The sequence below is a fragment of the Canis lupus genome, chromosome 30, assembly GCF_048164855.1.
Source record: "Canis lupus baileyi chromosome 30, mCanLup2.hap1, whole genome shotgun sequence".
Lineage (NCBI taxonomy): Eukaryota > Metazoa > Chordata > Mammalia > Carnivora > Canidae > Canis > Canis lupus.
In genome coordinates, this window is record NC_132867.1 from 16,615,417 (window position 1) to 16,638,530 (window position 23,114).

The window sequence follows — 23,114 nt, forward strand, 5'->3', positions numbered from 1 at the left end:
TTATAACTAAGATGAATGTAAAACATTTTCGAGAAAGATTTCATCAGATTCTTTTATTCTAGTGATGACTTCTTTTTCATTGAGATTTCTCTATTTCATAGTGCTAACAGTTTGGGGGAACTTGTTTTAAGAAATATGGAGATGGGGACGCCTGGGTAACTCAGTGGTTTAGTGCCTGCGTTCCGCCCAAAGCCTGATCCTGGGGACCCAGGATCGAGTCCCACATCGGGCTCCCTTCATGGAGCCTGCTTCTCCCTCTGCCTGTGTCTCTGCCTCTCTCTCTCTCTCTCTCTCTCTCTCTCTCTGTCTCTCATGAGTAAATAAGTAAAATCTTAAAAAAAAATATGGAGATGTAGGAAGGAACATGGTTCTTAATTAGGGATCTTCAGGGAAGTGTTTGGTAGTGGAATCCCATCCCTCTTTTTCTTTTTCTCTCTAAGAGAGTATAATAGATCACAAAGACCAACAGATCTGTAGCAAACACGGGCAAGTGATTAATTTTGCTTAGGAGCTTTTATGACACTAGAGAGTGAGATGATCATCTTCTTAGAATCCCCATGATATAATATACATACCTGGAGCAAGGCCTGTCCTTTGGCATGTCTTTTCAAACATCCTAGGTGAATGGATGCTGGCTGACCCTAGGGGTAGGGAGAGATGCTAGAGCTGCCAGGATTTCATTCAGTGACCTCAGCCCCTAATGAAGAGAGCCCAATAGATAAAACTGTTTTCCTTAATTCTTCTTAGGCTTAACCATTGTACATAATCACTCCTTTTTCTTGTTGGGAAGAATAAATTAGGCAGTGAAGAATGGGCCAGAAACTGTTAATTAGGTAAGAATTCTTGGGAAATAATGCAGAAGTTCCTTTTGGAAACAGAATGGAGTATGGCCTCCTTACAGCATGGTTGATAATAATAATTTTATAAATAAATAATAAAAAATAATGAAATTTGTTGAGTCTTTGTCAAGTTCTGTATTTTTTCTTCTCTGTACTAGTTTGTGTTTTCTGTTTTTTTTTTTTTTTTAACCCAGAGGCCACTTATTTTCTTATTCTTGTATATTCTCAGATTTTAAAGGGTAATGATTTCGGTTTTTCTCCTCTAGCACCAGCAGACGTTTTTGAATCAGCTGAGAGAAATCACTGGGATTAATGATGCCCAGATACTACAGCAAGCCTTGAAGGTATGACCTCTGTTTCATGGCATACAATTTATGTTACACCCTAATCTATACTGCCTACCATATTTGAAAGGTTTTTATTTACATATTGTGGTATAGTAGTAGAAATAGGAAAGAACTTTTATAATGTAAAACCCTTACTTAGGATGTAATCTTGAGCATATTAGTTTTTAGCAGCCTAATGTTCCAAGTACCTTGGAGTGACAGATAATCTTCCTCCATATGGGACACTTTTTTTTTTTTTTTAATTTTTTTTAAATTTATTTATGATAGTCATACAGAGAGAGAGGGAGAGAGAGGCAGAGACATAGGCAGAGGGAGAAGCAGGCTCCATGCACCGGGAGCCCGACGTGGGATTCGATCCCAGGTCTCCAGGATCGCACCCTGGGCCAAAGGCAGGCGCCAAACCGCTGTGCCACCCAGGGATCCCCATATGGGACACTTTTTATGGAAAATGGAAGGATATGAATCCAAATGTGATGGTTGATGGTACTCAAGAGCTATGATATTAGAGTTTAAATGAGGGTATAGGGTGGGTTGGGATGGAGAAATATGGGTAGGGAGAGGAGAGAGAAAATTAATAGAGGATAAGAAACTGTATTTTTTTCTTCTTCCAAGAAGAATTAAAACCTAGCTAAAATTTAACTCATTGTACCTTAGGAACATTCAAAAGTGATCCAGCCCTGCATCAGGCTCATTGCTCAGTGAGGGAGTCTTGAGATTCTCTCTGTACCTCTCCCCCGCCCCCACCCCAAATAAATAAATCCTAGGAAAAAAAAAAGAACTAGAACTGCATTTTAAAGTTATTTCTATTTTGCTACTAAAGGCAAACAGCAATAGAGTATTTTTGCTGTTGTAAGGCATACATAGAACTTCAGTCATTTGAAACTTGCTCCGTGAGATAAGTTTAATTGTAATTTTTGATTCCAGTCCAAAAGTTCTTCATTTGTTTCTAGAAATAATCTTTGAGGTGATTGTAATCATGATAATAATAACTAGCAGTTATTTAGGACCTATAGGTGATATACAAAGTATTTTATGTGGCTGATATTCTCCTAGTAACTATTGAGGTAGGTGTTACCTTTCATAGATAACACCTTTTAAAAGATAAGGAAACACTTTAAAGTGACTTGAGTAAGATCACACAGCTGGTATGTGGAGGAGCTGAATAGAAACCAAGCAACCTAATCCTGGAGAGCCAGTTTCTGCTTTTACTACAAGCTTTGCTTCAGCTTTTTTTTTTCCTGTTAGGAAAATGATGAAATAGTAATGTTTAGAGTATTAATGCAGGGTTTATGAAGCAACTGTGAGTATTTGGAGAGGAAACAAAAATGTCATACCTCTGCAGCCCGAGTGGCTCAGCAGTTTAGCGCTGCCTTCAGTCCAGGGCGTGATCCTGGAGACCCGGGAATGAATCTCATGTCGGGCTCCCTGCCTGGAGCCTGCTTCTCCCTCTGCCTGTCTCTCTCTCTCTCTCTCTCTCTTTCTCTGTGTATGTGTGTGTGTGTGTGTCTCATGAGTAAATAAATAAAATCTTTAAAAAAAAAAGCCGTATCTCAGTTTTCATGATTATGACATTTAGATGATTGCCAGTCCTTTCTTTATTCTGGTAAATATGACTCAGTCACTCCAAGGTGTTTTCAGAAAGTGCCTTTACCATTCTATATATCTGAGTGTGGGGCTATCCCCATTACCTTGTCAAGTTTGGGGAATTTACTTTTCCTGTTTTAACCTGGGAAACATGTAAAATATGTTTAGTTAAATGAACATAAAGGATTAATCAAATTACCTATTATCTACATTTTCTTTGAGGTAAGTTGTGTGCTACTTTTGTTTTTGATTTTTTAAACTTTGGTTTCAGTTACCAGTAGTTGTTCGTGGTGATGGTGGGGGCAATGTACTTAAACTTTAACCATTTCCCATTATACATTTGTAAGATGCTTAGTAATGAGTTGACTTTCTCAGTAATGCACTGCCAAGGAATCTACTTTTGGGAATGTCACTGATTTCAGTACTTTTATTTGAAGAATAAATTTTTAGCCTTCCAAAGTAAGTGATCTTTATGTTGTGTAAATCCCTGTTGCATTCAGTTTATTGTTATTATATACGGTAGTATATAAAAAGCACTTTAGCACATTTCTTGGCACATACTAAGTGGTCAATAAATGTAGCCATTGTTATTGCAAATTATTTCACAACTATTTTACTTTTCAAGCTGTAGATTATATTATATGCGTATTTTTGGTGAGTCATTTAAGAGTATTATAATGACTGTGATATAAAGTTTTAAAGCAGTGGTACTTTTCCAACTGCACTCTTACTTTTTTTTTCTCTCTTCCCTGGCTAACTAGAACTGGAGTTGGGGTGGGTTGGGAACCTCATTCTTCCATTCCAGTTGCTCAGGTTTCACATCTTGTAATCATCCTGATCTTTCTTTTTCTGTCACCTCCCACATTTAATGTGATAGCAAATAATGTTGGACTCTCTGCTTTAGCCCTTTCTCTTCTATAATCTATTCTCAACACACAGCCAGAGTGATCCTTTTAAAATGTAAGTCATACCATGTCATTTCTGTCCAAAACCCTCCACTGACTTCCTATTACCATCTCTGTGTATGCTAAAGTTCATGAGGCCTGCATAGTCTTAGGTGTTCTGGCCTTCTGTTACAGAGATCGCTTCATTATTAGTATCTGGGTTTCCTAATGTTGTTTCAATTAGTTGTCCCAGAGCTAGTGTTATATTTATTATTAACTCTACAGAGAATATAGATAGAACTGGTCATGTCTCTTAGCATTATTGTGCTATTAAAAATATTTTTGGTTTTCTAGCATCTGCTTTCTTCTAAATTAACTTCAGAATAATTTTGCCCAGAAATGCTTTTGATGAGAACTCCATAAAATGTATATACTTGGGATCCCTGGGTGGCGCAGCGGTTTGGCACCTGCCTTTGGCCCAGGGTGCGATCCTAGAGACCCGGGATCGAATCCCCCGTTGGGCTCCTGGTGCATGGAGCCTGCTTCTGTCTCTGCCTCTCTCTCTCTCTCTCTCTCTTTCTCTCTGTGTGACTATCATAAATAAATAAAAAAAATTTAAAAAAATGTATATACTTAATTTGGGTATGATTGTCACCCAATCATCTTAGGTATGATTGTCATCCTATGATAGGATTGAGTATTTCTGTCCAATTCTGTGTGTCTCTCTGTACTGTCAAGCTTCAGAATGTTTTGCTGTTTTCCACCTACAAGTCTGACATTTGCTTAAGTTTGCTACTAGATATGCATTTAGCATCCATATTAAAGGGAATATCTTTTATAGCTCTTCTTTGCAGAGGTACTGTTTCAAATACTCATTTTCATCCTTTTGTATACCAAGTTCCAGAAAACATTTTTTTAGTTTATTTGTTTAGAAGCATAAATTCTGTGATTGACTTTTGTTTTTTTTTTTGATTGACTTTTGTTAAAGAGAAATGAAAATAATTGGATATGAAGAAATTATAGAATTCTTAGATCAGTAGTCTAAATAGAAAAAGGAATTTTAGTTGATAGAATGTACTTTGTTTATGATCAGTTTATAAAATTAGGATCACATAGAATGATTTCAAATCTGAAAGTGAATTTTGCTATTCAGTATTAGTTGTTATGGAGAAAATTAAATCATGTGAGAATATATGGAGTTATTCTAAAATGTTTGATGTTCTGTTCTTGATATTTGAAGGATAGTAATGGAAACTTGGAATTAGCAGTGGCTTTCCTTACTGCAAAGAATGCCAAGACCCCTCAGCAGGAGGAGACAACTTACTACCAAACAGCACTCCCTGGCAACGATAGATACATCAGTGTGGGAAGCCAAGCAGACACAAGTAAGTTTATTTCTCTTTCTCAGTGCTTTAATAAGAATGTAATGAAAAACTTCCTTGGGAATATATTAATTTTGTTTAAGCAGAAGCAAAGGACAAAGACTACTTGACTTTAACCTTGATTCTTTTTAGTGTAGTTGCAAAGAGTATACATTTTTATTAGCTGCATCAGTGTTTTCTCCAGTTCAGGTATAAAAGATTGTATTTAAGTTATATATCCTTTCATAGAGCGTTTTACTTAATACTCAATTGTACTCAAATACAGAACAGCTATAGGTGTTATTCATGAAAGAAACAAACATTTCCAGGATTTTACAAGGGCACAAACATTTCTTTTGGCTTTTAAGTGTTGTTAGAGGCCTTAGTACTATTTTTGAAGGGGAGCTATTATTTCTTTTTTTTTTTTTTTAATGTTTTATTTTTTTTTTTAATTTTTATTTATTTATGATAGTTAGAGAGAGAGAGGGAGGCAGAGACACAGGCAGAGGGAGAAGCAGGCTCCATGCACCGGGAGCCCGATGTGGGATTCGATCCCGGGTCTCCACGATCGCGCCCTAGGCCAAAGGCAGGCGCCAAACCGCTGCGCCACCCAGGGATCCCATTATTTCTAATTATTGATAGGTTTTCCACTTAACAGAATTTTCCTTCCCTCAATCCTTGCCCCTCCCCAAAATGAAGATTTCAGAAAAACGTTTATTACCATGTAACAAAGTAAGCATACATACATACGCACACAGACATACACATATATACATACATATGGAAAGTTTTATGTGGGATATGACTTTTTCTTTATAGTGTGAATAGTTCATGCTTATATATAGTACTGAGTTTTTCAAAATATGTTTAGTTTCCTCTATATCTCATTATGGTGTAATAACTACACCATGTAAAATGTATTAATTTTATAAAATAAAAGATATTTATGCATTCTGTATTTGAGAAGTTTGATTACTAACTTGTATTTGAAGAGAATTTCTGATTTTTTCTTTAAAAGATTTTATTTTTAAGTGGTCTCTACACCCAGCATGGGATTCAAACTCACAACCCTCAGATCAGGAGTTACCTGCTCTACTGACTGAACCAGCCCCTCTGATATTGTTTACAGACTTTCTCAAATTTAAGAAACAACTAGGAAGAACAAATTCATATGGTTGTTTTAAGTATTGTCAGTAAAGATTATTTTAATGCTTTTTAAAATATTTTAATTTTGTATTTTCAGGGTAATCTTAATATTTTTGTTCACAAATGATCTTATGTCAGCCAAAGCTGAAATACTCTTAAGCTCACATAGGTAATAAGTGATGGAAGAAGTTTTATTTATGTGAGACAGACCCAGTTGTTTATGTCTAAGTTCAAGACAAACTGTGGTTTGGACCCTATCTACATCTTTAACTTCATTTTCTGTTGTTTTCCTCTTCTCACTTTATACTGTGATAATTCAGAGTGGTTTGGAGTTCTTATCCACTCAGTGTTATTTAATTTCTTTGGTCTTTACACTTGTTGTTCCTTCTGTCTACAATCTCCTGTAGCCTCTACACCCTAGCCTAATTACCTTCGGTGTTGTAAGATTTAGTTCAGGAGCTTCTGACTTTAGAATATTTCTCCTGGCTTCTAGATTGAAGCAAGTGCTTCTCTAGCACTCAGAGTATACTTGGGTCTTAATGAGTACTGTGCAATTTTGAAATTATTTGCTTGTGCCTTTCTTTCTTACCAAACAGGAAGCATAACAGGGCAAAAGACCATTGATCTTCCTACCCTCATGCTAGAATAGTTTGCATCGTTTCTCAGAAAGTTTCATTGAATTATTTTTGATAATATGTCTAAAAAAAGCTGTTTCAGAACCAATGAAAAGGAATGGGCTTGAAAAGCTTGTTGCAAGAAGTTAGAAAAAAGAGAAGTAGCATAAATAGAGGAGGAATTTGTATGTGAGAATAATACCTATCTTTCAAGGTCCTGAGACTTGGGGGAAAATAAAATTAGGTAGAGAAAGGAGAAAACGTTTTTGACTGAAGGCAATTGGTTAAGGTGAAGGAAACAGGAAATTGACTAACATGGTTCACTGTTCTAGTGGAAAGGATGACAAGATTTTAGACTGAAAGCTGTGAATTCTTAATATAGATGGTGGATTTTGTGACATGAGGTAGTATATATAAGTAGGTAAGGGAATTAGGACTGTAAGACACTTTCCTAAATACTTTCTTATTTGCTCTGTGAGAGTCAGCAAGTATTGTTTAAGCCAGATGTTAATACCTGTTCAAGACTTTTGACAAGGAATAGTGAAAATGGTCTGGACAAGAGAGATTTGAATAGATGCTCTTAGGGAGAAAGGCAACCTCATTTCAGAAGATGTGTGTCACATATGAATAAGATTAAAAATTGTGTGTGTGTGTGTGTGTAGCTCTTCAAAAATATTCATTAAGTAGTTTTAAAATAAGATTTATTTATTTAAGAGAGAGAGAAATATCTTGTGCTCATGCAAATGCAGGGGAGAGGGAGAGAGAGAGGGAGAGACAGTCCCAAGAGGTCTCCACATTGAGTGTAGAACCCAGTATGCGGCTTGATCTCATGAGATAGCAAAATTATAACCTGAGCTAAAATAAAAGCAAGAGTCAGTCTGGTCAACCAACTGGTGCCACTCATTAAAATATAATTTTCTATTTCACTTGAAAGTAATGGTAGAGAAATGGAGTTTCTGGTTCATTACAACTGATTATCATTTTGAGCAAATTGTGTGCTGTTGTGGTTTCTTTATCAGTAAAATGTGTTATCCTTCTCACCAAGGTGCTGATTTATACTTAATAATTCAGTAAGTTGGGACAGCCTGGGTGGCTCAGCGGTTTAGCGCCACCTTCAGCCCAGGGCCTGATCCCAGAGGCCTGGGATCGAGTCCCATGTCGGGCTCCCTGGATGGAGCCTGCTTCTCCCTCTGCCTGTCTCTCATGAATAAATAAATAAAAAATCTTTTAAAAAAAATTCAGTAAGTTGGATGATGGGTCCATAAAGTTGTTTTCAGGTTATTGAGAAAAACCCTAAAAATATAGTGTGGTGATTATATTATAATAGTATCAACCTGGGAAAAAGTATCTGATGAGATAACAATTAAATCTTTTCCATTTAATAAATTTGTATCATATTTCATAAAGTTCTAAGCAGTACAGTTGCCTTTAGGAAATAGATTCAGCATTTAAATTTGGCAGTGTCACAGTAGTGTTAAATGGCTTAAAAGTGAAAAAGTAAGGAGATGTCATACATTCAACAGATTCTTTAAATTACTGTGCTATTAGTCCTAAGAAGAAATGAAATCTTTTGTGTTTTAATTCTTGGAAGGAGTGGTAAAACGTGAGGAGGAACGCCAGGAAATAATCACAAATATATATTCAAACACAGGTCTCTATTGAGAAAACTTACTGTAAGAGCTGCAGGAATATGGTGTATTGGAGTAATCAGGGTGTCAAGAAGTTCTCAAGGGATTGTTTTATATAGAAAGATCCTTTCTGAGCATTTTCTTAATTTCATATGAAATATGTTGTTATTTGAAAGTTGACCATAGTTTAACTTAATTTTTTCAAATATGGCATGTTTTTTAACTTTTAAGAAATTTTTTATTCCTTCTTTTCAAGTATTAAATCTCTGACGGCCAGGGATAGATAAAACATAAAGCATTGCTAACTTTACATGTGCCATTATCTATTGGTTGTGGTGCTGATAGAACATCTGTATTTTGAAATAAAGTCTGTAATGCTAAGTACATAAGATCACTTGTTGACATAAGCTCTTTTACAAGGAATAAAATCCATCTTTTTTTTTAATGACTATAAGGGGATAGCTTTTAACGGCCTATAGAAGTCACATTTGGGGATTGTGGAGAAATTTTCTGTTATGCATAACTGGGTATGTCAGAAGATAAGATTTTATCACTTTATTTGAAGATTAACACATATTTATGAACCTTCATTTAATGTTGAAGAAGTAATTACATTTTCAATAGTTAGTAGGACTATATCCTTTTTACCTGTCATTTTGAGAGAAAAAGGAAACATTCCAAGGAAAGCTTATACTCTGCATAATAAGGAATTAAGTAGTAATGTACTTGGTATCTTTTCATTGCATTTTAATTTTCCATACTCTACTGAACTCTGAGAAAAAGCCCTAATCATTTGAAGTAGTATTAGTGAAACTTTTAGGCATCTTTTTTCACTACTTGGATCTCTTATCCAGATTGGATATTGTAGATTCTTAAATGAATGCTTCCCACCTCCATCTTAAATTGGAAATAAAATTGTGTTGGAGTTTTGCAATAAAAAATATTAATGCAGAGGGGACTAGGAAACAGTGCAAGATATTGAGATATCATAGGTATATACTTAATAGATTCTGCTAAGTTTTTGTGTCATGACAGACTCTGTCATAGACATGTCCATGTAAGGCTTTTTGCCCAATTTGAAATCAAATAGTAATACTCTTTTCTTCATGACCATTAAGTTCTTGTTAAAACAGGAAAAAAACTGTATATGCCCACCAGAACAAGATGTGCTACAATTGAGCAATCAAAGTATGGATCAAAAGATGAGAGGGATTTGGGTAGGTAATTTCAACACAGACAGTAATGCCACATATTGCCTTAAGTTTCAGAGAAATTGGTATAAGGCATTGGAATTACTGTTAAGTGGTCAACCCCTTATAAACTTAGAATTGGTATATTTTTCCTCCAAAAGAAACTGAGTTATTAGGTAAGGATTGCATAGAAAGTGAGGTTCTGTCTTAGAACCCTGGTCTTGGTTACATTGCTTAGCCAGCCTAAAAGTGATGTAAAGCCCAAGTAATATATAGACCCAAGTCTAGGGCGTTTACCTCTGCTGAGGGTAAATTGCTTATGTTAAGCAGTTTAGGATTTTATTAATTGAATGCTAATATTTTTTCCATTCTTCAAATATGTTAAACAAGTAACTATGGATAGAAAAAAAATAATACAAAGACAGTTAAATCTCTTTTTTCCATAGAGATTTCTTTTTCTCTTTTTCTTTACCTTTTCCTTTTTTAAAGATTTATTTATTTGACAGAAAGAGAAAGCACGCAACCTGAGAGAGAGACGGAGAGGGAGAAGCAAACTTCCTGCTGAGCAGGGAGCCCAGTATGGGGCTGGACCCCAAGATTATGACCTGAGCTGAAGGCAGATGCTTAACTGACCAAGCCACCTAGATGGCACTCCATCAAGATTTCTAATTGCATAAAGCTATTTTGATGATTCACCAAAAATCAAGGTTAAGCATAAAGATGAAATGCTATAATGGTGTGAAAGTTGATCACAACCAGTTGAATGCAACTAGGCTAGGCTTCTACTCTATTCTAAGCATGTACTTAGAATTCTGTTAGACATGTACTCCAAAATGACTTGTTAACTTTATGAATTTTCTTAAATTTTATGGCAGAATAATAGCCATAGGCTATAACTTTTGTTGACTAATATTGAATGTTAACTTCAATTTTTTTTTCGTAATCCAAGTTGGAAAACCTTAAAGTCTCTGACAGACTCAGCAATAGTTCCTTTACTATTCACTTTTTTTTTTTTACCAGTGCTGCTGCCATTATACTTTCAGCAGCTATTATTAAAAATAGAACAAGACCATTTAGAGCTGAGCTGTTCGATATAGTTGCCAATAGTCACATGTGGCAACTTAAATTTAAATATAAATTAATACTAAAATTTAGTTTCCTCTCTTGCCACTAGCCATATTTTCCATGTTCAGTAGAAGTCACATGTGCCTGGTGGCTACTGTATTGGACAGTGCAGATTAATAGAGTATTTCCATCATCACAGAAGGCTCTTTTGTACCTTGATGTTTGAGAGAATCTGAGTTCAGCAGTGAGAAGATTGGAAAAGTAGGAACATCTTATGAGCTGACAGGAAGCAGAGAGAGGAGAATGGAAGCGTGGGGTGGGAAACACAATTTGCATTGAGTATGTCTTCTTGCTTTTAAGTACTGTTCTTCTAATGTGATACTTCATGCTATTTGTCCTTTCACTTACTAGAAAAAATTCTGGGTGGATAAAGCATATGTTCTCTAGTCTTCTAATTAGTGCCACTGGAAGATGGCTCACTTATTTTTGTCTCTGTTCTGTAGTCTATATTTAGTCTTATTTGTTTAACAAATATTTATTGATTGCCTCATCTGTATCAGGTAGTTTTTTAGGCCACAGAGTCTCAGTTTACATAAGGGAAAGACAGACAGTAAACAATAAATAAATAATGTCAGGTAGTAGTGAGTTCATGAGAAACAGTAGAGAAGGGTAAAGGGACAAAGGGTGACAGGGATGTGGTTGGATGTCAGGCAGGGAATGTGCTGAGACAAAGAATTGGTCAGGGAATCTCTCTAGGATGAGTTCACATTTATCCAGATATCTGAATGAAGTTAGGGAGTAGACTTCGTGATGTCCGAGGCAGGTGTATCCCAGACTAGGCAGGAGCATATTTGGCTCAGGAAATGAATGGTGTGGATATCGTCATGGTGAAACAGAGTGCGTGAGGGTGAGAATGGTAGTTTTCTTATTTCTGATCTGCTGACCATCCCTTTGTTCATTTTTGCCTGTCTCTCTCTCTCTCTTTTTTTCATTCTCAGCTCCATCACTTACCAACCACATCAACCTGTCCAGTTGCCTGTCTCTCTTAAGGGCATCCCCATCCTTCTGGTAGCCCAGTGATTTTTTTTTTTTTTTTTTTTAAACAAGCTCTTCCTAATCTCCCAAAATAATTTAGTTTGCAGTTGTGTCAGTTTTTGTGTATTCCCTTCAGTTGCTCTTGTCTGGTATATATTATTACAACTCCTCAAACTCTTATTCAACACTTTAACTCTTAACTCTCCTAACAGTTCTTTCTACTCATACCATTCCCCCGCCTAGAAATCTTTGCTGGTGATATATATAAACTTGATTAATTGGTAGGGGGAGGGGAACGTTTTCCCTTAGGCTTAACCTTATTTGGTTAAGGAAAACAATGGAAGAATTTTTTCAAAATCTTTACATATATTGCAGTTTCAACTATATTATGGGCTAAATTGGCTTTATGGGCTAATTTGGAAGCCTCATGTCACTTAATATGCTGTTTTCATGGGAAAATGAATTATGAGTTATAAATAATGCATTGATTTGAAGTCTAATTCATTGTTAAGCTGATGACTGCCTATATTTTGGAGTAAGCAGAGAAATGTTTCAGAGTCGGTATTTAAGTTTTAATACTGAAATAGTATTTCTTTGGAGAGTGAAAGATTTATTAGGTGAGTGTTATGTTTTGGTATTTATATTTCCAACTTTATAGAAAATAATCTTTTAATTTGGGCAGACTTGAAAATGATGGAGGTTTTTGTAACATGCGATTTTTTCTAGTGTTACTCAGCTAACAGTGACAATTGTGTCCTTGAATTGTGTTCATACTTGTACTAGAGGGAGGGTTGGCTGAAACAAAGTTTGGTGTTTCATTGAGATCCTCCCTTGACACAGATATAAAAATATTCATAAGACCTTGGTATTTGGATGGAATTTTTTTTTAAGATATTTTATTTATTTGAGAGAGAGAGAGTGTGTGTGTGAGTGAGAGAGCACTAGCAGGGGGAGAGGCAGAGGAAGAGGGAGAAGCAACTCCCCCCTGAGCAGGGAGCCTGATACAGGGCTCAATCTCAGGACCCTGGGATCATGACCTGAGCTGAAGGCAAATGCTCAACCTACTGAGCCACCCAGGTGCCCCCTGGATGAAAGTTTTACAAAGGCTAAATTTTTACAGTTGAAATTAGAAATTGTTTCAGTTAGAAATTATTTATAGCCAAGCATATTCTCTGTTCCTTTTTTGAGTATAAGCATATAAGAAACTCATAGAGGGCTAGTTTTCATTGTGAAACAAATAGTTCATTACATGTTTCATGTTTTAGGAGAAATTGTGCTAACTCCAAACAAAGGAAAAACTCATGTTTAACCATTCTGTTGAAATGTGTGTGAGTAGGTTATAGTGGTCTTTGAGGATTGCCTTATTGTTTAAAATATCCTATGGAAAGAGGAGGCTTTATGAAGTAATGGGAACATCATGGAGAAAGTTATTGTAATTATAATGAAACTACAAGTAATAAATAAACTTTCTCCATTGCTTAAAGGAAAAAGCTCCAACTTTTCAGTTAAGGACCAATAGTCTCTGATTCACCTATCTTTCTAGCATTAAAGACTACTATTGCTTATTTCTTCCTGTGCTTACACTCAATATTTCTGACCCCAGAAATGTGAATTTTTTTCCACACCTCACTGATACTCTAGTACTAGTGGGGTGTCCTGTAATTCAGTTCAATTCTTACACTCTCTACCTGATGTTAACTTTAGATTCTATAAGTTAAGGGCTTGCAGTCCCACAAGACACCCACACTTTAGATGCCAGTCATATGTAGTGAGTCCGCAGGCAGGTTCATTCCATAAGTCTGTCTGACTTGGCAACAAATTGGGGGTTCTCAAAACCCCCTCTTTGAGTTTGAGAATTTGCAATAATGGCTCGCAGAACTCAGGGAAACACTTAACATGTCCTGGTTTATTTTTTTAAAAAGAATATGATAAAAGGATACAGGTGAACGGTCAGATGAAGAGGTACATAGGGAAAGGTCTGGAAGGGTCCCAGGCACTGGAACTTCTGTCTCATGGAGTTGGGGTTTGCCACCATACCAGCATGTGAATATGTTCATCAACTTGGAAGCCCTCTGAATGCTGTACTTTAGAGATTTTTATGGAGGGTTGGGCAGGTAGGCATGATTAGATTATTAACCTAATCTCTAGCCCTTCTCTCCTCCCAAAGAAAAAATTCCTCTCAAAGTTCCAAGCTTCTCACCATGGCTTGGTTTTTCTGGTTTTTCTGGTTTTTCTGGTACAGCATTCATCCTGCATCTATACCAGGAGTCCACCAGAACTCATCGTAGTAAAGCAAAAGATGCTCCTGTCACCCAGGAAATTCCAAATAATTTAGGAACTCTGTATCAGGAAATGGGTCAGAGACCAAATATTAGAAACTAAAGTTATTCCTGGCATCTCTATCACTTGTGTTGCTCTTGGAATGGATTTACCTATGCATGATTTTATTACACCATGGAAAAGATTTCATTCTAAATATTAGAAGAATGTCTACATTATAAAACAAATCAAAATTGTTGGTATCACTTGATTTACCCAAAAAAGCTTTTAATGTTGAGAAAATGTGTGCGTAGTGGTAGGAACAAGCTTTCCAAAGTTATCATTTTTGCTTGAAAAGTCTGCATTCCTCATTGGCAACACATACTCTCATTTGTTCTCCTATATAGGTGGCAGGCTCACTTTGTTTATTCTCGAGAAAATATCTGCCAGATCCTGAAGTTTGAGTAATCATAGTTTGTAGTTTTTTTTTTTTTTTTCAAGTAAAAATAGTGTTCCGTGAAAAAAAGATAAGCCAGTTCAATTGGCTTGCAGCTCAAGCACTGAATTAGTGTTTTCTCTTGAGCAAAAGCTTACTTTGGATGCAGCAGAAGTACTATGCATACTTCCTGTTTTGTCACATAGAATGAAAAGAATATGTAAGTCAGTGATTGAGATTTAATAAAATAAAATTTTCCCTTTTTATCAAGGATCTAAGAGAAACTGGCTTTTTTTTTTTTTGGAATAGTGAGTATCAATAGTTGTAATACAGTACATTACGCAAAGAACTTGGTGGTACTGCCTCGATTTTTGCAAAAATGCAGTACTTTTATGCACTAAAAGGCTCCATTGACTACTCTTGGAGATCTGCTAGTAGAAAGGAAAGATTCATAGTTTTAAGATTTAAGTTTAAAGCTGTCAACCATTCTTTATTCTTTTTTCTGTGCATTTTATTTTATTTTTTTTAATTTTTATTTATTTATGATAGTCACACGGAGAGAGAGAGAGAGGCAGAGACACAGGCAGAGAGAGAAGCAGGCTCCATGCACCGGGAGCCCGACGTGGGATTTGATCCCAGGTCTCCAGGATCGCGCCCTGGGCCAAAGGCAGGCGCCAAACCGCTGCGCCACCCAGGGATCCCGCCATTCTTTATTCTTATGATGATATACTTCATTTCTCACAGCTTCAGTTATTTACAAAATAAGGTTAAAAACCTTGCCTTGTTTTTTGCATTCTTGTTGCTTGAGTTACAATTAAATCATGAAAGGTCTAATTATAAGTTGTTGCTATTTCTAAGTGAGTTTCTGCTTTAGCCAGTTTCCTTTACTTGTCAGACATGAAACAGTAAACACTCCAGATAGTTTCAAAGAAGAAATTTAATCCAGGGAATTAGGTTCTTAAAAAAAAATCTGGATGGAGTGGAGGAGGTTCTGCAGCTTGTCCTTATGAAATGATCCCCAAATTCTTGCAGAACTGGCTAGCCAGGGAAGCTGTTCCCTCTGCCACCGTCAGGAAGGTAGTGTGACTCAGGAGGCTGTTTCTGGTACTACAGAGTTCAAAAACATACTTCTGGAGCTGCAGCCTAGAGAACAAGCAGGCAGGATTAGGTAACTGCTACTGAGCTATGCCTGAACATTGGAATGCAGAGTCTAGTTGCCCCTTCTACTCTTGACATCCTGAATCTGGAAATTGGACACTGGAATGCTGTGCGGAACAATCTGTACCTGTCCAGTCATGCTGGAGAAAAGAGCCTAAAGCAGCAGGATGGCTTTCCCTCACTTCTGCCTTCTGTATCCCCCTCATCCCCCTAATGTATCTAGCTGGTGGAACCTAAATTCTCTTCAGAACCGTAACTGTCAGTGAATTGGGAAAATAGATTTGTTTGTTTTAATCTTTCTAGCTTCTGTAGTTGAAGAAAGCACACTAGGAGGGTGAGGGAATGGAATCTGAGGGCTAATTAGTCATATCCCCCAAACTGATTTTTCTGCTTCTTTGTGATTTTCAAATTATTTATTTTTTTACTTCCATTATTCTCTCTTTACTAACTTGAGTTCTAGTCATTATTTAATGACCAAAATATCCTCATTTTTTGAGGCACATTTATGCCTTTCTAGTCCTAGCTGCTTCATCAGTTTTTAAGTTAGACTGGATGGCAACACCCCTATGGTATCTATCTATGACTGTGATCTAGGTGGACTTGGGTCTTGTAAGTAAGACTTAGGAAATCTTTGGCCTGTCAGTATATTTAGGCATGCTCCATCATTTCACTAACCTTGCTATATACTCTGTTCTGCATTTTACTTGACTAAATTTTTTTGGACCCTACTTATTACATTTTCATAGGTTTTATTATACTTCTAAAGATATTTAAAAAACACCTTCCATAGCCAGCTATTATTTCTAATATTTTTAATATTCTTTTATAAACTACTGTTCAGAGAAAAAAGTGTGGATAACAATAGAAGTAGACTTTTGAAACTATCAATATACGTTATTTCTTTCTCAATAAGTGTGGCTTATTCTTTTTGAATAACTACATATAACTCTAGAGTTAAATGGTAAAATGCAGGCATTTTATTTCCTATCCCTACCCTTTTTATGTTTCCCCTCTTGCAAATTCCTTTTACAAGATTACAAAGAAAAAATTATTTTTTAATGTCTCAAATACAAATAAAATAAATATACAGCGTATACAAGATACCTGTAAGCATAAGCCTAACCACACAAAGTTATAGCTTTTTGTCTTTCTTATCATACTGTTTTGTAATATGGCTCTTATGATAATGGGTGTATTATTGCCATCTTCTGAGTGAAGGAAATAGACCAATATATATTGGGAAATTGGATTAAAAAGGTTTTCTTGAAGGTAGTAATAATATCTGTGGCCTCTGTTCTTTGGAAAAAGAATACTTACAGCATCAAGACTATTTTCTTTCTAACAAAAGAAGTTGGTATCATGTATTTGTATATTTCTTTTTATGAAATGAAAAGTTTTTTTTAAAATGAGAGGACTGCATGTTCATTGAATATTCAGATGGTAGAGAAGTGTTTAAAATAGAAAGTGAAAGGCCTTGTTACTTCCTTCCTCTTCCCATAACCCTCTTCTTCAAAATTAACCACTGTTAACAGTTTAATACATTCTTCTAGTCTTTACAAAATATATAAATAAGCATTTATGTATTCATGGTCAATTAGGTTCTGAAGCATAATTTTTGAGATCTCAGTTATTATTATACTTTGTTAGTTAATGTCTGGGTGGTAGTATGCATGAACTGTAATGTGTGTATATTTGGATAAACTTCAGAAAGCATAAATGTAAATGTTTAATTATGGTGATTTCAATTTTTGTTGGTAAAGACCTGTTTTTAGTGATCTTTCTACTTGTTAGCTTTTCATCAGAGGCTTCATAGCAAACATTGAGATTCCTGTGCAGTGAAAAATATTTCTGCTCTTTATGTTTTAGGCATATTTTGTAGGGAAGAGCATTAAGTTTTAAAATATAACCAATTTAAAATGTACTTTGCATTCTTTTCAGAGAGGCTCTTATGGAGAATTAAGTTGGTGCTGACTTTGGTTTGAAAGGATATATTGCGTATAGAATCCCCATGATAAGAATTACCTTCATTTTGTTTGACTTTTAATTTTGAGAAAGATAGTTTTGCTTTTCAGATGTGATTGATCTCACTGGAGATGATAAAGATGATCTTCAGAGAGCAATTGCCTTGAGTTTGGCGGAATCAAACAGGGCATTCAGGGAGACTGGAATAACTGATGAGGAGCAAGCCATTAGCAGGTAAAAACATAATTTGTATAAAATAGATATAAGTATTACTTATAATAGAAATAATAATTGGCTTTAATTTCAAGAGGCACAGAGATATATTTTGTTATTCTGAAGAAACCCATTAAGAAACTTTAGTATTGTTTTTATATTTTCTGTAACCAAAGTTTTCACATTCTAGTTCTGATTGATTTGGAGCTTAGATTTTTAGGATTTTGGAGTGGCATTATGAGGCATTAAATTTAGGTGAATATTTTAATACTTTTTTTATTTTTATTTTTCTTCCTCTAATTTCTTTTGGATACATTGCCCCATTTAGTTTGTAGTCATTTATAGCAGAGGTTAGCAAACGTTTTATGTAAAGGGCGAGTAGTAAATATTTTAGACTTTGTTGGCCATATGGTTTCTGTCACAGCTACTCAACTCTAATATAGACTCTAGTATAGTAGTGCCAAAGCAGCCATAGATAATACATAATTTAATGAGTGTGGCTATGGTCCAATAAATCTTGTTTTAAAAAACAGGCTGCCAGCTGGATTTAGCCCATGGGCCTTCATTCTCCATCTTCTGATCTATAATATAATAGTTTACTTACAGTTTTTTTTTTCTTAAAGAAATTGGGAAGATTCCAAAATGTGTGATAGAATGCATCTTTTGATTTAATAATGGAAACTTTTTAGTTTGAAACATTTTGATTTGTTGATGGGTCAAATAAAAATAAATTTGTTTTATCAGGAAACAATGTTGATTTTGAAAAGTCTTTAAAATATAACTATAATCTTCTAAACAACTCTATGGAGGTGTAGTGGTAGCTATTTTATTGAGGAAGAAATTGATCTTTTAAGAGGTTGAATGATTTTCCAAAAGTACACAGCGAGGGTAAATCTTATGACTCTAGTGTTTTTTTCCCAATAACACAAGTTGCTTGGAATATAACAGCTTTCTCAGATAATTTCCCTTACCATGGTATCAGTAGTATATTTCTTTCTAAGTAATCTGAGATTATTGTATGGCAGGAGAGGTCTCAAAATGCTATGTTTAGCAAAGGCACATAATTATTTTTAGTAATACTTTTTAATGTCTTTAAATGTTACTTTGGAAACTTCATAAAACATTGTATTAAGATGAGAAGGCTTAAAATTCATTGTCCTCTTCAGTTGGGTGTAATATCAGTTAATGCCAGTAATTCTAAATGAAAAAACAAAAATTTATGCATTATCTTTAGACATTGTAATTAGGCCTATTTTATGAGGGATTTAGAGAAATTGTAAAATTTGATTTGTCTCAAAAAATGGATTGGAATGAAATAATTGTCTTGAATAATTATAAAACTTGACTACTTATGCTTTGATCAGAAATATTTTAAACGTGAAATACGTGAGTTGGATTTCATATTTAAAGGAAATGATCTATTATATGTTAAAGAATATAGAATAGAATATATGCCGTGATTCAAATCTTGTTTTTAAAAATATATATATATTTTTGTTTAAATGAATTTATGTTAGTATACAAATAGAAAAAACTATGGAAGCTTATATACCAAATAGTGTCAGTAGTTTTATATCACATGTTTTTAAATTAAAACAGCATGTTGTAATTAGTTAATAAGTAAAAATAACTTGAAAGTTAAAGTATTAAAATTATTCCTAATCTGTTAAGTTTAATGTATTCATTACATATTGTTCTAGATACTCATTTGTGTCCAAATGGAAACAAATATCTCTTAAGATAGTGTTTTTTATTATTGGTCTTCTAAATTTTAATATACTCTTAAAATAGTTAATACTTTATAAATATTTTTATTGTACATAACATGCAGATTTGGTGTAGTGTAATAGAAGTAAAAACTTATATTAATTTACTAGTACAAATGTAAGTTTTTGTGGTGTGTAGATTTTATAACTTACAGTTAACAAAATGTTAAATATAAAATGTGCGGTTAATAAGACATGTAAATCATACTGTGTCAGAAGAAAGGAATGTGAGAATTCTAGCTAACCCTTTGGTAAAGAGATATTTGTTCCAGTGGGTTTTATTAATAGGCTTAGGATTCTAAATTCAAAAGGGGAAATGATGTATTTTTAAGAAAAAGTTTATATATCATGCTCAAAAGTAAATATAACTATTTATACAATACTTAAGTTCACATAACAAAATTTTGCCAAATTCCTAGAATCATTTGATGATAGTTATATTTTAGCAGACATACTTTGATATGTATTCATACATTTGGAATATAACATTATAATTATTTGAGTCACAGCCTATCTTTTTATATCTTACAATCTTCTGTTCAGCCACTCACAAAATTATGGTGAAATTTCTTAAGAAATTGAATATTTTTAAAGTGTCCTTCTTAATATAATTACTCCTCAATGTCAGGATTGGATGTATTTATTATAATTATTTCATGGTTACTATGCTTAGATGGGGAACAAGTACAATATGGATAACTGAATTTGCTAATAAACTACATTGTAATTGATTTGTGTCTGTGATGTGTTTGTTGTGAAAATGACTTGCTTCATGAAATGACTTTGAATTAGTTGTGTAGAGGATCGGGCTAGATTTTAGTTAAAGTTGTTACATACAAATCTAGGTATTTCAAGAAAAAATATGGTGGTCTAAGAAATTTTCTGATGGAAACAGCCAGAGCGTACTGTTTTGTTGTATATAAATTATTTTAAGATCTTAGCAGTATTCCAGAATTAAGATAGTAAAGACTAAAATAGAACTACATCAGAGTGAAAGCAGGAAACCAAAGAAGTAAGTTCAGAACACTGAAAGTCATTTCTTGACGTGATATTTACTTGTGTATATAAACTTGAACTTCAGTTATGATATCCTTGTTGAGTATGGGAAAAAGAAGTCAGAGGCCATGGTCTGTGTAAGGTCTGGAGCTTTAATAAGAGATCATTTCCCTTATTAAGTGTTATGTCAAAGGGTGACATATTTACAATAAGAGTAGATTATATGTATCCTCCCCCTTCCCCCTTCAGAACCTTAGAGCATTGCAAAGACAGTTGCTCTTGCTCTTGCTCTGAGGGGAGCAATTAGAGGTGATAGGACTTGCCCCTGCAAAGTTGTACCATGGGTTCGCAGCTGAAATTTCTATCACTTTAGTAGTCTAGTAATTCTCAACTTGGGAAATTAGTTATTGTTTTTTTTTTAAGGTGCTAATTCTTTATTGAGGAATATAATATTACCAGGGAAGCAAAGATAAAGTAAAAAGGGAATGAGAGAAAGCAAATTCAAGGGGATATGCTACTCAGCTTGCCACACTTATAAAAACAGATAACCAAACAAACAAAAATGTAAATACTGTTGATTGCTTGGTCACACTAAATGTCCCTAGGAGAATTTAGTTTTATATGGTGTTGGATTTACATTGTTTCTAGGTCCTAATGGAATCAAAAGTACGTTGTCTCTCTAGGAAGGTTTCTTTATCCTTGGCCTCAAAGAATCCCCTTCAGTAACTTTTGAAGCTCTCCTGGAACCACCTATGACAATTACCACACACACTTGGAAAAAAGTCACTATGAGGAGCAGCTAGAACAATAGGCAACAAAAATCAAGAAAAATGCACCAAATATTTAGATATTGTTATGGATAGAACTATGCTTTAGCTTTTAAAGGCAATAAGAAATAAGAAATACTTGAAAATATGACCTAACACATTTGAAAAAGAACTGAAAATACCTTTTGGAAATGAAAATTAGAATTACTAAAGTAAGAAAAGAAAACAGTATAGGCTTAATAGATTAGAAATAGCTAAAGAACATATTAGACTAGAGGGAGTATATAGGAGAAGAAATTCTACAACTTGTAACAGATAACTGAGAGAGAGTTTGAAAGACATGGAAAATAGTGAGTAGATTAACATAGTTTACTTGGTATTACAGAAGGAGAGGAGAGAGTGAGCCAAAGGCCAATTCAAGGAGTGAATCATTGAGGATTTTTCAGAAGTGGGGGGAGAAAAAAACCCTATAATTTTACAAAGCCCAACAAATCCTAGTCAGGAAAATGAAAAGAAACTCACCCCTAGGTTCATAATACTGATAACTCTGGAATGTCTAAGACTGAGAAAATCTTAAAGATATTCAAAGAAAAAAAGTGAAATTATCCTTAAAATAGTGACAGGAAGGGTGATGAATGACACAAATTGACACAAGACTGTCAATTAAAGTAGTTGCCAGAATTCTATACTTGGTGGAACAGTTCTGGGTAGTCTTACCAGGGCATTTTTCTTTGTGATTAAGCTTCCAGTTCTGAAAGACTGAAAGACTACTTGTATAGCCCCCACTGCTACAAAAGCAGTATGTCCTATTCTGGTAGTTGTAATTTTACCCTTTTTTTTTTTTTTTTTTAAAGATTTTATTCATTTATTTAGAGAAAGCACAGGAACAAGGGGAAGAAGGGGAAGAGGGCAAGTGCACAGGGATTGGGAGAGTGTTTTCCCAGTTGAATGTGGAGGCTGACATGGGGCTTCATCTCATGACCCTGAGATCGTGACCTGAGCTGAAATCAAAAGTTGGGTGCTTAACCAGCTGAGCTACCCAGGCAGTTTTTTTGTAGTAATTTTCTACTTGAACCTGACCTTTCTAGAATGGTAGGTACAAGAGGAAAAAAAGGTATTTTTATAGAATTACAAGGGACTCATTGTACCTCCCACTTTGGCCTGCATGGGCCACTGTAAAGGAACTGGGTGAGTAGTATGCTCAACCAACTAATCATAATCATCATCTTTACACTTTAAGACCATTCTGTCCAACAAAGAAATCCAGGTGTCTGAACTAGAGTTGAGTTTGGGAGCCACCTGAAGGGTTTCCCAGTCAGAATGGCCTGGAATTGTCATTAGGGGAAAGAAAAAAGCATCATGTCCAGGAATGGTTAGGGTGGGATTCTAAATTTTCAACGTAGGTTTCTGTAACTCCCACCCATTTCACCCTAGTCATTACTTGAAAGCTATTGTGAGAGGAAATTGCCTTGAGAAGACGTGTTGAATAGGAGTAGGTGAGGGAGGCAGTTACAAATCGTTTTAAGTTGATTTGTGAAAATAATTCAAGGGCTTAACAATATCAGATGCCTGCAGATCTTAGGAGATCCATACATAGAATGCTTCTTATTCCATTTTTTGAGTAGCTCTTATGATAAAAAGGTACACCTTTGTCAGATTATAAGTGGTTTGGAAAAATTGAAAATATGAAACAGATTAGTTTCAAAGGCTGCAAGACTGTGGCCAGAAATGACTGATAAGACTGGAACAGCAAAATTGTAACTTGAAAAAGTGTCAATAATGAGGTACCACTGATAGTCCCAAGAAGGGAGTGAATAAGGGGAGAGGTAGGTGGTCAAAGTTTCTATGTGTCAAATCTTACAGA

General features: G+C 35.0%; 1 protein-coding gene across 5 annotated transcripts in view; it reads left to right on the top strand.

Annotated features, from left to right (window-relative positions):
• The window catches only part of USP25 (ubiquitin specific peptidase 25), a 137,018-nt gene that overhangs the window by 22,468 nt on the left and 91,436 nt on the right, over positions 1 to 23,114 (top strand). For all 5 annotated transcript variants that reach the window (XM_072806578.1, XM_072806580.1, XM_072806581.1 and 2 more), the window contains exons 2-4: positions 1,106 to 1,183; positions 4,895 to 5,039; positions 17,619 to 17,742. In XM_072806578.1, the coding sequence (XP_072662679.1) occupies positions 1,106 to 1,183; positions 4,895 to 5,039; positions 17,619 to 17,742 (347 nt within the window). The remainder of the gene's footprint in view (positions 1 to 1,105; positions 1,184 to 4,894; positions 5,040 to 17,618; positions 17,743 to 23,114) is intronic.